Source organism: Malus domestica, chromosome 02, assembly GCF_042453785.1.
Source record: "Malus domestica chromosome 02, GDT2T_hap1".
Lineage (NCBI taxonomy): Eukaryota > Viridiplantae > Streptophyta > Magnoliopsida > Rosales > Rosaceae > Malus > Malus domestica.
In genome coordinates, this window is record NC_091662.1 from 4,999,138 (window position 1) to 5,015,333 (window position 16,196).

General features: G+C 35.6%; 1 protein-coding gene and 1 long non-coding RNA gene across 2 annotated transcripts; one reads left to right on the forward strand and one right to left on the reverse strand.

Annotated features, from left to right (window-relative positions):
• Window positions 1–196: 196 nt before the first annotated feature.
• Window positions 197–1,679, reverse strand: LOC139190367 (uncharacterized). The gene is made up of 2 exons (XR_011574547.1): window positions 1,424–1,679; window positions 197–447 (listed from the first exon to the last, which is right to left on the reverse strand). It is a non-coding gene; the product is annotated as an uncharacterized lncRNA (long non-coding RNA).
• A 10,450-nt stretch (window positions 1,680–12,129) lies between these two features.
• LOC103452997 (pseudo histidine-containing phosphotransfer protein 1-like) lies at window positions 12,130–16,021 on the forward strand. The gene is made up of 4 exons (XM_070810522.1): window positions 12,130–12,231; window positions 12,343–12,776; window positions 12,936–13,007; window positions 15,701–16,021. The coding sequence occupies exons 2-4, from the start codon at window positions 12,616–12,618 to the stop codon at window positions 15,819–15,821; spliced, it is 354 nt and encodes a 117-aa protein (XP_070666623.1). The 5' UTR covers window positions 12,130–12,231; window positions 12,343–12,615; the 3' UTR covers window positions 15,822–16,021.
• Window positions 16,022–16,196: the final 175 nt, after the last annotated feature.

Here is a 16,196-nt window from a genome sequence, read left to right on the forward strand (position 1 = left end):
TCGCCAGAGCATAAATCAATTCGTTTTATGGTTCAAAAGTAAGTTGTCTTTGCTCAAGTGAAACACAGACGATTCTCCAGTGATTCTGTTCCTTCTTACTTCATTCGGAACAACCCCAGCTTATATTTCAAGTTATAGTAGTAGTACTAGCAAAAATTACCCGTGCGATGCTACGGGTTTTAAAACCGTATAAAACATGTTGAAAGTTCTAAATATGTACGATAGACATTACTATTTACATACGTGTGGAAATATATTTACAACCTTATTTACAATAATAAAAAAATAAGTGTCGAAAAGTGGGGGTTCATAACATTTTGCAAGTTTAGAGCACTGTTGAACTGCTTATTTTTCCAAAATATTCTAGGTACATAGATACTAATCAGCAGTGAACTTTCTTCTTTACTAATCGACACTTCAAAACTTTCTTCTTCTGTTTTAATTTCGCTGTTACAAATCAGAAAAATGAAACTAGTTAATGTAAATAAATGGTAGTTTTACCGAAAATGAAAGAACAAAATATATGTGGTGTGCATTGCGATTGATAACAATGAAAATAAGTTGAAGAGTATTGCCTTATCCAAGCAAAAAATGCCCTAAACCTTAAATCCTATATGAATCCAAGTTTTCAAAACCATTCATACTCAAAGCAATCAATTCAATCATGCTCAAACCAATTCGGTCTAATATGTAATATTCATACCATCTATTTCGATTTTACTCCTCAAGATTTATTTGACCGTCTAATTCTCACATGCTAGCCCGTTTAAGATAAGCCATTTTGATATTTCAGTTTTTAGTTTCTAAAACTTCTATATATTTAGGTCTCTTCCTTCACATTTGAAAATTATGAATGAATATACAAAACACTAATACAATCACACAAAAAGGCAATGTTTATGGTGGAAAGCCCAAGTTCCCGCTAATTTGTCCTCCATATACCCTACCCTAATCTTCTAAGGTTTTTAGTCAAACAACTTGCTCCTGTAACAACTATATTAAAGCATAAATATTCATGAAAAATCATCACCAATAGCAAAAAGGCACAAAGTATTTTACAGAATTCTAAAGATCCCTTAAGTGCCTCGAACCCAGGTCTGTCCTCTCCTTGCCTTCCTCCTTCATTACTATGATTTCTTTTTTTTTTTTTTGATGTTGGAATTTTTATTTACGGAAATTTAAGGCTTTGAAATATAGTATTGATTTCAGAGCCTTTGGCAGTTTACTTGTAAATTGTACAGAGATTCATACAGAGAGTTAGTGTAAATTGATCAAATATTGAACTACAAATTGACAGAAGTATATAACGTTCCATACATCAACATCATCTCCCTATCTCGGTTTTAAACCCACAAAGCAGAAGCTCAAAGACAAAAATAGAAAATAAAAAGGCATTCGGAAAGAGAAAGTCGTTGGCTTTTACCTGAGGAAGAAGAGAAGGTGGTGATATTCGCTTCAATCTCCTTCGAACCTTCACCAAATTGTAGATGCAAGGTATGAATCTTGATGCAGGAAGTGAGATTGGTGGTGGGTTTGGGGTGTTTATGGGTTTGTTTGGAAGGGGAAAGAGGGACCGATGTCGAGTAGGAAGTGATATTGAGAGAGAGCACGATGTTGAGTGTTCGGCGGAGAGAGGAGAGAAGATGAAATGGACGAACTGAGCAGTGTCTAAAAAAATGGACGACCCAGATTCAAACTGGACGGTCAAGACAAAATTGAAATTACACCATTAAACTGGGGGCATTTTTGGAAGTACATTGTTGTGTTTGGACAATGATGAATTACTTGCACCACACAGTTGTGTTTGGAGTCTCATCAAAATGTAAGTCGAACGAATAAGGTGTGGATCTTCTTAACTAACTGAGCTATAAATATTTTAAGAGTAAATTGTTAATTTGCCTCCTGAACTATCACCCAACTTTTGATTTCCTCCCCTGAACTTTCTAATTGGAAAATTAAGGACTTAATCTAATTTTTTTTTGCAGATTTTCTCCCTACCGTTAGTTTTTCATAGATTTTATCTAAATTAACGTTAACTATTATCATGAGCAAACCACGTAACTCTTCTTTGTGGACAAAAGCGTCACTTCACTAGACCTTCAGACACAAAAGCTATAGAAGCACATATATTTGCATAGGTTTACATTTTAGAAATCTAAGGTTTTTAATTATTTTAAAGAATGAAATGATCGAACTACCCACACATGGTGTTCACATGCTTCCATTTAACAGAATTTTGGATGGAATGAATGAAAAATTAACAGCAGGGGCAAATCAGTCAAAAAAATTAGTTTAAGTCCTTAATTTTCCAATTAAAAAGTTCATGGAAGAAATCGAAAGTTGAGTGATAGTTCAAGGAACAAATCGGCAGTTTATTCATATTTTAACAACAAAACGAACATTTAATTGTTGAGACTAGTCAATTTTGTTTTTTGTTTTTTGGGTCACCTTTTCTTCTTTTGGTAGATTATTCACAGGAGCGACCCAGCAATTTAGGCTAAAGAGGTGGCCACCCATTTCCCCCTTTTAATTTGAGTTAGTCGTGATCCAGAGTGGTACTGATTTTGGGCCAAAATGGTAATAGAAACTGTCCTCAAAGGCCGTTGTCAATTTTTTATCTCTATATATTTTTTTTGTCATAATGTTCTTCTATATTTAAATATATTGGTAAGATTTAGATTGGTGAGCACACGAGGATGATAGCATTAAGAATGAGGATATCTAAGTAAAGAAGGGGTGGCTGTAATTGAAGATAAGATGAGAGAAAATCAGTTAAAGTGTTTTGGACATGTGAACCGAAACATACAAATATTCCTGTTAGAAGATGCAACTATGAAGGATGCTCAAGGAAAAAGGGATAGAGGGAGACGTAGAAAAACATGGAAATAGATTGAAGAAAATATATGGAGTACTTGAAGCTAACGAAAGAATTGATGCAAAACCAAGTGCAGTAGCATTCTTGGATTCATACAGCTGACTATACTCAGTGAGACAAGACTTGTTTGTTGTTGTATATATATATATTGGTAAGATTGTGCTACATTTGACCAAGTGATGGTGATTGGTGGCTCTCAAATCCTATTTGTCTTTCTCCTATTAATCTCATTCTAGTAAGTTTACTTTTTATAATGGCTAAAAAACAATTGTATGATCAAATTCATGATGTTTTTGTTGGGATTTCTTCCCTAAAAAAATGAAAATTATAAAATCTGCGCAAAGTCACGTTTACTACTTATTATCAACAAATTCTTTTGATTTTATCTGTCAAAAAATGTAAAGTGGTGGGAATACAAATTATTTAAATTTTTGTTAGGATTTCTTCCCTAAAAAATTATAAAATCTACGCAAACCCAAGTTTGCTACCTTTTATGAACAAATTCTTTTGGTTTTATCCGTCAAAAAATGTAAAAGCGGTGGGAATACAAATTAATTAAAGTTGACCATCCAAAATATCTATGTAATGTTCAACACACGGTTAGCCAACAAGGTTGCATTTTTGAACCGGCCCTGGCTGCGGCCTCCCAGGTGTCTAGTTCCACTTTTTCAAGTTTATATCAGCATTTGTTGTTACCGCCCATACCTTATATTATAATTTATGACATTTAGTATAGTATAAATATTTGAAAACTTGAGCAATGTCCTCCCTTAAAATAATTTTTTTTTTCACTTAGTCCTCAGAACTTTCATTTTGATTTTTCGGAAATTCTATGATGTACAGAGTATATGACCAACTTCAGGAAATATTTGTCTACAGAGAGCTACATGACGTACAAAGCATATGACTAACTTCGGGAGTAATATATGGCAACAAAAAGCCACATTCACAACGAAATATGTAAATAATTGGAACTCTTGGTTGTTGAGTTATGAGACAAAACTTAGGAATTGAAGCTTAACACATGTTTAGCAAATCAAAGGTTTACACTATATGCAAACGGTGGATTGCTCTGTGTTAGGATCTTTATCTTTAATCCACTACGTTTCGAATTCAAACTTCCCCTCTTTATAGTGTACATTTGTATAAAATGCCACTTGCACTAAAAGATATATATATATATATATATATATATATATGTATGTATGTATGTATGTATGTATGTATATAACTTGACAGAATAATTGCGAAGACATGTGATTATAACAAATTGCTAGCCGAATGACTTGCTAAATTATTACGAAAAGGCCAAAACTTGATTATCCAATTAAATTGTCAACATTCTGTTCAATCAACAAGGAAAAAAATGTTATCTTCATAAAAACAAATAAAATCGGATGATACATGTTTGTTTGTAGTATTTTCGAACCATTCTTTTAATAATTATTATTATTTGAAAAACACTTAAATCAATTTCTACTAAAGAGTACTACAAATTAATTTTGGTGCGGCAAACCAAACCTATAAATAATTACATAAACAAACTGCAGAAAAATTAAATGGGATGGCGCAAACTGCAAAGTCACTGTTCGACGGCGGGGATCATGGGGGAGCGGCAGAGAGGGCAAGAGTTGCAGGCGACGAGCCAGGAGGAGATACACGTGGCATGAAATACATGGCCACATGGGACTTGTTTACCAATAATCTTGTGATCCTCCTCACCACCTGATTGCAGTCCTTCCATGCAAACCGCACAAACATCATCGATTGCAGTAACAGGACTTGGCATGCATTGAACTATCAAGGAGCTGCAGGTTGAATTCGATGCTGCAATGATACTGTTATTATTGCAGTGGGAAGAATTGGAATTCTCTGCAAAAGACAAAGTTAAAGCTTCATCCAGATCAAATTCATCAAGGTCGATATGGTAAGTTGATATGGTGTTGAGCAGTTGATCCGAAAATACAGTTGCCATGGAAACTTTTAGGGTTTTTTTTGGCTTTGGACACGGATGAAAAAGATATCTAAATTCAGTGAGGAACAGGAGGTAGAAGATGCTATATATATTTAGAGAGAGAGAGAGAGAGAGAGAGAGAAATGACGCCCTAATTATTTAAAGATTGAATGATTCAGGAAGTAATTGACTATTATTTGGAGGAAAGTGTATGAACCTTACCAAGCCTGTCTGGCTAGCAGATTGGCAATTGGGTCTAAAACCATGGGGTCAAATGTTTAATAGATTTAGTGTTAGATCCACATTGCCAAAGTGAGTGGATCATCTATACCTTATATGTCCATACTCACCTCCTTTAGCACGATGCCTTTCAGGAGCTCATTGGCTTTGGGTTCTGTAGGAACTCCGAAGTTAAGCAAGAAAGGGGCCAGAGTATTCACAGAATGGGTGGCCCACTGAGAAGTTCTGCTCGAGTGAGTTCCTAGAAACAAAACCGTGAGGGCGTGGTCGAGACCCAAAGCGAACAATATTGTGTTACGGCGGAATCGAGCCCGGAATGTGGTGGAGCCTGATCACGATGTGACATTTAGACTATATGCAAATTTGACTTGTGGTAGTCTGACTCACACCCAATTGGATTGGCTAGTCAAGTACATTTATATATACATATATGTAGTGTACTTTAACTTAAAAGATAATATTTTTAATTTAATTTTGTAAGTGAGAGGTGTTAGGTTTGATTCTTGTCAAATACGAATTTGCGCCACATTATTGCTAACCTATTATAAGGTTTAATTCACTCCCCCACCCCCTTAGTGTAAAAATATCGTTAGTTAAAAAAAAAAAAATTGCAAGTATTGTACCTCATATATATATATATTTGATGTCCAAAAATTATTGGGATAGTGAAACTGAATATTGTCACATGCGACCTGTTATAATATGGGTGAAGGGATCATATTATGCTTTTTCTTTTGAAAATGATAAGATAATTACATTAAATTTAGTTAAATTAAAGAGAGTTTTGAACTTAGATGCAAATATTGCGATGCTCTAGCTAACTTTTCTAAATTAGGTTTGCAATGATGAAATTATACTTTAGAATATCACAGTACAATGAATCAACGTGCTCAAAACATGTGCTTCAGTACGGTGAAGTAGCATCTTGTGGGTGTAAAGTGTATAGCTAGTTAATAATGCATATACGGCATAAGAGTTCAACTCCTCTACTAGCTAGGGTGTGGATTGAAGAGATTATTGGATCTGATAATCGGATCACGTGTTCATATAGATCCAGACACAAAAAAACCTCCTACCACACATTTTTTGATTTGTCATGCTAACCCTGACACATTATTGGTTCCAACTCCCTCTCGCATTGTCCCTAGCCCCGCATGCCGTATAAAAGACCTTCTCTACGGATTGGGATACAAATTCGACTTTAAAAATCATGATTCATGTCTACGTCTATATACTGCTTTACACACCGCAGATGTTGAGGTAGAAAGCATGAGCTTGATGTATAATAATGAAACTAGGAGGGAACATAGTTTTCTGTACTTAATACATAAATTTATACTTAATAAGTTAACAAAGCTTATAAGTTCCCAAAGTATAAATTAAATAAAATTTAAGGGAACATAGTATTCGTGGGTTTGCAAATGATTTAAATGTCAAACAATAAAATTCCAAACATTAAAAAAAAAGTATAAAAGTAGCGGCATGGCCAGTATAAGCTAGCCATGGCTAGTATTTAAAATATTGATATGTGTGGGAATATCAATGGATGTATTGATATCAATATCAGTTGCCTTCGACGAAAATTATGAAAATTTACAATGGGTGGGTATATCAACTTATCCAAATTTAGTTAAAATTAGAGAAAATTTTCTCAAAAAAAAAAAAAATTCAAAAGTTCAATGCAATGGTTCCTGCAAAGTTTCTATAGTGCATCGGTGATATTCATTGATTTTCCAACATCTCGCTTATACAGGATGAAGTTTTCATCTTACCCAATTTCCATATTGATCATTAATTTTTTGAATATTTCGACAAAAATATCGACAATTTCGTAAATATTTTAAACAATACTCATAGCTTACCTTCCACTACAAGTGCAACCTTCTTAAAACTGTGATTTGTCTTTTGAAAAATAATCTTGCAACTAGATTGATCCAAAGCATTCACATTTGTTATTTTGTTTGAGATGATTCAAATTTATTATTGTTTTTGTAACTTTATTATCTGTCTATATTCCAAAACTTTTCACTTTGTCCTCGAATCCTCATGTTTCTCGTTTAAGACAATTATATATGGGCACATAATAAAATACGTGATATCTAAGTACCATATGTTTGTTGACACATGAGACTCTGGTTCTGAGAAACATCTAAATATTTTGTTAAACACTTTATTTGAAGATTGTAACCATAAAAATAATTTATTAGATTTTCTTGGAAGGATTTTGAGGTGGAGAGATTTTTCAGTGTGTCGGAAATATGGTTATGTACACCAAGTGTAATAATACAATTGGTTGAAAACTTGAAAAAAAATTACCAACCAATTGTATTATCACTTAGTGTACCTGACCATATTTTTTATGTTGAAATATTCGGAGCTGAGTGGGGTAGGGTGTGATGGGTTATTGGGTGATGAAATGTTTTTTTTCGCTCTTAGAGAGAGGAAGGAATAAGTTACATTAGCAACCGTATTACGAGTTATGGTGTGTAGTTTGACTCACATAATCTCTCATAAGTGAGCTAAGTTTCTCAAAAGAGAAAAATTACTCAATTTATGTGACAATCATTTATCCTAGAGCCGAAAGCATCTCCAACACCATTAGCAAATTATATAATCTAATTTGAATTAAAAGTACATATCTAAAAAGGGTAATTCTATTAACACCTCACAATCTTACGAAGACACCCCACACCTTAATTTTTTCACTTAAATTTCCACCTTTACCCCTATTTAATTTAAGTTAGTAGACAAAGAGAAAACCCCAACCACCTAACTATTCCTTGCTGGTGGCAACACCTCATGCAAACAGAGGCAAAAAAGCCCAACCAGTCGTAATTTCTCATCACGATAGCATAACTCTCTCTCTCTCTATTGCATTTGCATCTGATACTCTAGAAGAAATGTCTGGCTTATTTTTTTTTATGTTTTTTCTAGAGTGAGAGACAAAAAAGGGCCACGACGAGGTGGCTTGTGCGGGACAACAACTTCGACAACAAAGGTGATAAGGGTAAAGTAGTATCAGGGTTGGTGAGTCGAAGTGTTGGATTGTAACCAACGAAATGAGAGTTTCTGGCCAATGTTTATGGAGGTAATAAGATATACTTGGTGAATTGGGGCTACTAGGCGTGCTTTTTTTTTGTTTTTTTGGAGTGGGGATGTGGTGTGGCTTCAGAAAAATGAGGGACAAAGCTGAAATTTTATAGAAAATTTTAATATGGGGTGTTTTCATAAAATTGTGGGATGTGTATAAAATAACCCATCTAAAAACGAACAAATTCCAATTAAATAATTAAAATTCTAAAAGTATACAGTATTAACTCTTAATTGAATTAGTTATTGGGGTTGATCGGGATGATTGTGGAGCGGCGGAGAGGGCAAGAGTTAGAATTGGAGAGCGAGCCAGTTTGCTACGCAAGTTTGGAGGTAGACATGGCCACAAGGGACTTGCTTAGCACCACCTTCTTCATGATACGAATATCCGTCGCTATAAAATGAATTATCATTAGTGAGAATTAAAAGATGTCGAAAAAGACATTTTACAGTGACAAATAATAATTTTCAACAGGAAAAAATCCTCGTCATAAATTTTTTTGGAAATATAAACTAGCCATCGGAAATATTTCATTTCCAAGGCACGTTGCTCATCATTGTTAATTATCTTTACAACAAAAATAAATTCTCAAAATAATTATTATTATTATTTTTTTTTTTAACTTTTGACTTGTCAATGTGAAATCATCTACCAAGTCTGAACAAAGTTTCCTAGCAAGGAATAAAGGTGAAAATCATGCTCTGTGTTCAAGTTCATCTAATGTATATAAATATTGCATTATGCATGAATGGGTTCCTTCTAATCATGTTTATAGTTCTCAAATTTAGAAACAAGTTCTAAAGACAGGATATGACTTGGGCACTCATGTTTTCTCATTTTGCAATTATTCCCCTTGTTTCTCTGTTTTGATTTCTTTTGATGATTTACAAAATTTAATGGCTAGAAAAAAAAAAGAGTCCGAAAATCATTTTTCTTGAAAAGTTAGACGTTATGCTTCAAATGCATATAAGAATTTAAGTATTCTAATTAAGCAAATTTAGATTGGATTTTTTTTTTTTTTTTTTTTTTTTTTTTTTGTAGAGAAAGCCAACATCATATTGCATTCAAACGTGTCGATTTTTAAATTTAGAGGTCGAATCCAATCCACCAATGCTATGAAATCAACCAGATTAGGGTCTTGGATTGGATTTTGAACACATTAAGAAATAAGTGGTATATATTAACTACATTGCAAAAGATGGAGAATTGGTACAGAGGAAGGGAAAGAATTGGTAGTGAGAAACAAGAAAGATTGTATTAATTGAATAGAGAAAATGTATACAATGAAACTTAAGAAAATAATAGCTATACAATCTCTTATATAGCCATATAACCCAATTACAATAATACCCCTCTAACTATATTTCTGTTATATCAATTATTACTCCCCCCTCAAACTAAACTTGGAGTATCCAAGTGAAGTTTGAACTATCCAGGTATTTGAGACTGATCTGGAACGATCCTGGCATTCTTCGACAGACATTGGAAGCCGTAAGGAACCCTGAACTCATGCATGAGATGAGGCGAAACACTAACAGAGCAATGCGTGAGATGAAAATGTTTCAGGAGCCATTTTGAATGCTACAACCAATCTCCACAGAAATTGCAGCTTTAGTGATGCTTTCTGATTAAAAGAAAATTCTTGTTGCCCAGTTTCTTCACACAACGATATGACATAGAGTAAGTACCCACAAAGCCTATCATTAGGTTTAACCCCTTTTTCAACTGCAACGCCATATCACCAAATCTTCCCAAAGAGTTTCAGCTGCTAAAAAAAATGCACATTACCAACTGGTGCAAAACAAAACCCTGTATCATCCTTTCAAACACACATTATGCAGATAGTATTACATTCGGAGCAGGACCGAATTCTCACTGTATGTGAATCTGCAAGGCTTTCCTGATTATGAATGATCTTAGCAATACAATTAAACCTGGTCTTGATCTGAACATACCCAACAAGTTTTTTATTGTGAACTGAGAAGCCATAGTTGACACTGCCAAGAAACTAAATCTACCAAGGAGAATGACACTCCAAGAAACTAAATCAACTAAGGAGAATGACACTCCAAGATCCACAGAAAATACTTCTACGTAGGAGAATGACACTCCAAGATTCACAGAAAACAATTCGACTCAGGAGAATGACACTCCAAAAATCCACAGAAAGACTGCTACTTTCTTTTTCAAACCCACAAACTATAAATCCCAACATATTCACAAATTTTAGAGAATTATACTCCAAGAAAAGATACAGAAAGAATGATCCTTTTAGACATCACCATATCACAATTCTATCCAGAAATCAAGAACCCCAAATCTTTGCTTCAAACAAACCAAGAAATCAAGAACAAACACATACCACGACTTCAGAGAATAAGCAGCATATATAATCGAGATTCGAGAAATTGAAACAAATTCACCTGAATCACCACACAAGCATCACCAGATCGTCAAATAGCACTGAACTCCAGACGTCCAATCGACAAGCAACCCAGATACCCAATCTTCGAGCAACCCAGATTTGCAATACTGAGCTGTGCAATTCGTCAAGCACTTGGGCTGCACATAGATCAAAATCGCAGAAAATAGCATTCAGAAATCCAAGATCTCAATCAACAGTGCAACGAATTAGTCCTGCATCGACCTATTCCCCAGAAATCCAAACAACCCATCTCTCCAAGAAACCAGAGGATTCCCCCGTTACCAAATCACAACATGAAAGAGATGCCGCCGCACATTCACCACCTCTGCTGGCACGACTCGCTCACGTTCTGGTCCTTCGTCTTCCTCGGCATGATCTTGATCTTCTTCTTCCGCTCGCTGTCCTCCAATTCTCCGCCGTTCTGTATGCTGCATGCTTAGAAGCCGAAAAATCAACCCACAAACAATTGCAGAAGCACGAAAAAATCTAATGGAAAATTGAAGAGAAACTGAACCAAAAAAAAAATGTATACTACGAAGAGAAACCGCCAGAATCCATGGCGTGAACCCACAAACAATCGCAGAAGCACGAAAAATCTAATGGAAAATTGAAGAGAAACTGAACCAAAAAAAAAAATGTATACTACGAAGAGAAACTGCCAGAATCTATGGCGTGAGCCTGGTGGCTCTGATACCATATTAACTACATTGCAAAAGATGGAGAATTGGTACAGAGGAAGGGAAATAATTGGTAGTGAGAAACAAGAAAGATTGTATTAATTGAATAGAGAAACTGTATACAATGAAACTTAAGAAAATAATAGTTATATAATCCCTTATATAGCCATATAACCCAATTACAATAATACCTCTCTAACTATATTTCTGTTATATCAGTTATTAGTATAATCTACTTGAGTAATGTAAAAATAGTTTCAAATAGTTGACTTGGTGTCCAATCTAGAGTACCAGATCCTCAACAATGACTGTGTTAATGAATTTACTCCAGAGAATCCGTGCCTATTACAAACAAACAACCAAACAAAATCTCTATGCATTTATTTTGCAATCTTTGGGAGCAGTTCTCTCCATAAATGGGGGTAAGGTTAGCCGACATTCACCTCTCCCAGACTCTGCGTAAAGCGGGAGCCTTGTGCACTAGGTACGACCTTTTTATTTATTTTGCAATCTAGACTAGATATGATGATATATAGAAACAGGGTGCTAAGAACAATTGCTTAGAGGCGCATCCACTCACACGCACATTAACAGCTGATAGCCGCTCACATAAATAATAGTTGAGATCTACTCACGTGCTGGCCTGCATGTGTTCTAAGCAAATGAAGCAGCTGAAGAAACTACTTTTGGAACATGGCTCACTGCACATCCTTTCTTTGCATACCAACACAATCAGCCATTTCTGCTGTTTGGATTCTGCAGAATCTGCACTTATTCAGGAGTAAATACATGCCTTTATAACGTGTCGTGTCCCCGATTTCTTTTCCTCCGTATATAAATCACCTTCTCGATCGGCTTGTCATCATTGTACTCAATACGATACTTTCAATGTCTACAGAGATCAAGAAAATGGAGAGCAATTCCTTGCGTGAAAAAGTTGCAGCCATGAGGCAATCTCTCTTTGATGAGGTCCTTTTTTCTCTCTTTTATTTTGATAACCATTTTGTTTTTAGTTTTTGGTTTTCAGATTGCATTCTTTTTTTGTCGGATTTTTCTGAATGTGTAGGGCTGGTTTTGCAGGAAATTTTGGACAACCAGTTTGTGCAGATGGAGCGATTGGAAGATGTTGACAACCCCAACTTTGCTGAGGAGCTTATGACCTTGTAATTCAGGGACTCCACCAAACTGTTAGTTTCTGTGGAGCAAGCACTGTGAGCTAATTTACTACTTCTACAACATTACTTTCCTTCTATTTTCTTTTCCTCATTGACGGGAGGGGGAGAAACTCGAACTTGAGTTGACGGAAGAGGGAGAAAATCTAACTTGAGACATTTTTCGACACCGGAAAGAAAAATGTTACCAGAACAAGAGTTAGTAGTTGGTATTTCTACTTACAGTTTGACATTGAAAGATGATGATGACATCGGTTACCTATGTTTTAGTAGGGAGAGACCCCCGTACGACACCAACAGACTTGATAAGTTTCTCCATCAGCTCAAAGGTAGCAGCGCCAGGTAAATATGATATTTAACAAGAGAGCATTTTTCTTTATATTACCATAAATATAATAATTAATTTTCAGGCTAGCATTTGAGCTTATATATTTTGATAAAACTCGAACATGTTTTTGTATAATTTGTGCAATTAATTAACTGCACTGTTTTGTCATACAGCGTTGGAGCTAACAAAGCGTGGATTGAGACCAACGAGATGAGGGAGGCTTTCAAGTCCGAACACGTTGAAAGGTGATGAGATACTACCCCTTTGCTTTTAATTCATAACTTATATATATATATATATATATATATATATATGTGTGTGTGTGTGTGTGTTTCTTCCTTTAAACTCAAAAGTCAAAGTAATTTTGCCACTACGCCGATTTTAGTTTGCCACTTCAAATTGTCGTTTTTGCAGTCATGTTGAGATTCGTGTCATGTGTGACACGTCCCGATCCCGATATTCTCCGAATATCAGGATGGGCACGTGCTGGCCGACACCCGAGAGTGACGAAAGTCATTTATTGAGTGCAAATGCTAAGAATAAGGAATAGATAAGACTTATAAATATAAAAGAATCAAGAATATGCATTTAAGGAACGTGTTCAAAACATACGACTAACTAGAACACCGAAAGAAATAATATAAAATTAAATGAACAAAGAAGTGGGTCCTACACCGAGAGAACTCGAAGATGCCGATGCGGAAATGCCTGGATGTTGGGATTGTATGCCTCGATTCTAAGTCCTGAAGGGGGCGCAAAACAAACATGAGTGGACCAAGTTGATATATATATAATAAAACAGTTATCAACATACTAATCCCTAGGTTTTATGAAAACACATATATCATGATAAACATAGGTTTTCCGAAACCTAGCATGCCGTATAATGTCTCAAATCATAACTTGTATATATAATAATCACTAGTGAATTGTCCGATAACCCCCAGGCCCCGTCTCTAAGCAAACAGTCAGAGAAAAATACACTTCAGGCCCCATGCCGGCTCCCCGTCCCTGTGCTAATAGCCAGAGGAAACACACTCCAGGCCCTATGCCAACACCAAACCGTCGCCCGGGACGGACCGGAATCTATCCTTACGTCTCGTAACAGAAATGACCACTAGGTAAATACAAAACCATTGAATATATATATATATTGAAAAGCAACTTCATATTATAAAGTCATCCATCATCTATACTATAAAGAGGTGTTCGAAACATGTTCTAAATATCATATCGTCATCCATCGAATATTCTATAAGAACATGGGTTATAGGAAAAATAGTAATAATTCAAATTAGCCTCAATAAGCATGTTATCTCAAAGCGTTTCATAAAACATAATTGTTAAATCATGCTTTTCTATGTATGCATTTCTATTATTAAAACATGCATTTTAGAAGGGGTCCACTCACAGATACTTAAACGTCGAAGAGCCACGCAAACTAGCGAAGATGCCACTATAATTGCCCCTAAGCACATAAAGGGCTCAATTAATAAAACTATATAATAGCAATAGAATTTAGGAAAACGGACATTAGAAACGGATTCAGAATGTCGAATTACCTTAAGAAGGGTCCCGGATAAATTTCGTAAACGTCAATAGAATATTTCCTTAATATTCCCTAATAAAATATTTCCTAATAGAATATTCCCTAACGAAATATTCTCCATAAAAGGTTTTGGGCCGACTAAGGTTTAGGGTTAGGACTTGGGTTAGGTTTAGGTTAATGGGTTAGGGAATTAGGTTGATAAAAGGCCTAGGGTAAATAATTGGGTTTAGTGTTTTTAAACTAAAAAGGTTTATTGGGTTAGGGCCCTAGGTTTTAGGACTTAAAGAGGAAAGGGCTTAAAGCCCTGGTTCAAAAGGCCCAAAGGCTGTTAGCCTAAGGGTTTCTGGGTTCAACAAGGGAACGGGCTAAAGGCCCTAATTTAAAAATGGCCCAAAGGCCTTTATAATTAAACAATTAAAATTAAAACAAAATAAAAGGAAAAAGGGTTTGGGTTGGGCTCGGATCTAACAGGCCTAAAGCCCCAGTTCTAAATGGCCTAAAATGCCTGAGTTTTCTGGAATGTGGGTCGCCGGACCCATTCGAAAGAGAAGGCCGGATTCGGTCGGAATTTACACAAACTTTAAACGGCCATAACTTTGTCAATACTTAACGAAATCAAGTGATTTAAAAACTGAAATCATAGCCCTCGAAGAGACGAAGAGAATGGTACCTCACACGATATCTAAATAGCCATGGATTGACCGCAAAATTCCTCGAAAGCCTCAAAGGTCGCTGAAAACTGGGTAAGATTCAAATAAGTATTACTTCTTCAATACTAAACGAAATTGGGTGAAATAAAAAGGAAAGTTGTAGTTATCAGCGAGATGAAGAGATTGATACCTACACGCTGGCCAACTCGCTGTGGTTTGGCCGAAATTTGCCTCGAAAGGGGTGGTCTGTGTCGGAGCTTGTGTACGGGGCTTCATGTTTCGACTTCCAAGATGCCAAGACTATGGTTGAGTTCGTAGCAACGAGATAAAGATGATGGTGATGTTGAAATTGTGATTTGATGATGATTTGAGGATATGGGTTATGGGTGTGGCACGGTGAAGGAGAAGAAGAAAGAGAGAGTGAGGGAGAGTGACGGGAAAGAGAGGGAAGAAGGAGACCAAAAAGGGGATGGGCCCCACGTGGCACACAATTTAACACCAAAAACAATTTTAAAAGAAAACAATACCCAAAACAAAATAAAATTACATGACTTTTAGGGGTGGGGTTTTACAATGTGCATGTTTTTTATGTATTGTTATACTTTGTTTATGAATATTCAAAGGAAAAGTAAAGCGTATTAGACTAGTGGTCGGTTTTGGGAGAGCTGGAATCACTTTTGGGAGAAGCTGTTTTTGCCAATTAGTGATTATAAACTTGTCCATGAATGCATGTGTGTAGGACCAAGAGTCAGTTCCAGCTGGTTAAGAGGGCGCACGAGACTCTCAAAGTGAAAATGGAAACCTACTTTCATCTTCTGCGAGAAGCTGGACCTGCAGATGCTGCTCATCCCCCAAAGTAAAGGAAAATGATGAAGCAATGCAACAATGCATGAAGTCTATCTATATAAGTAGAGTGATTTAGTTTAATTTTGGAATAAATCAGCAAGGTTGCTCTTGTCGTTGTTGTTGTTTTGTTTCTGAATTAAGGATATCTTAATTAAGGGTATCCTAAACCTTGTATGCTGTTGTAGCAGAGAATGAAAATCACGAACTTCAAGTTTCCCGAAGTATTATTATATCGATATCATCAATATTAATATTAACGACATATCTACATTCTAAACCTTGTATCCTAGTTGTTTTCTTGGACTCCATTAAAATGCAGTTAAGTTTATCGACGACATATCTATCATTCTATCAATTGTATCATCAATATTAATATCGATGATATATTG

Excerpts from the sequence above, each read along its gene's own strand:
- LOC103452997 (XM_070810522.1), top strand. The coding sequence starts at position 12,616 with ATGTTACCAGAACAAGAGTTAGTAGTTGGTATTTCTACTTACAGTTTG. Across the intron at positions 12,777-12,935 it reads CTCAAAGGTAGCAGCGCCAG|CGTTGGAGCTAACAAAGCGT; the intron begins GTAAATATGATA and ends TTTGTCATACAG. Across the intron at positions 13,008-15,700 it reads AAGTCCGAACACGTTGAAAG|GACCAAGAGTCAGTTCCAGC; the intron begins GTGATGAGATAC and ends GCATGTGTGTAG.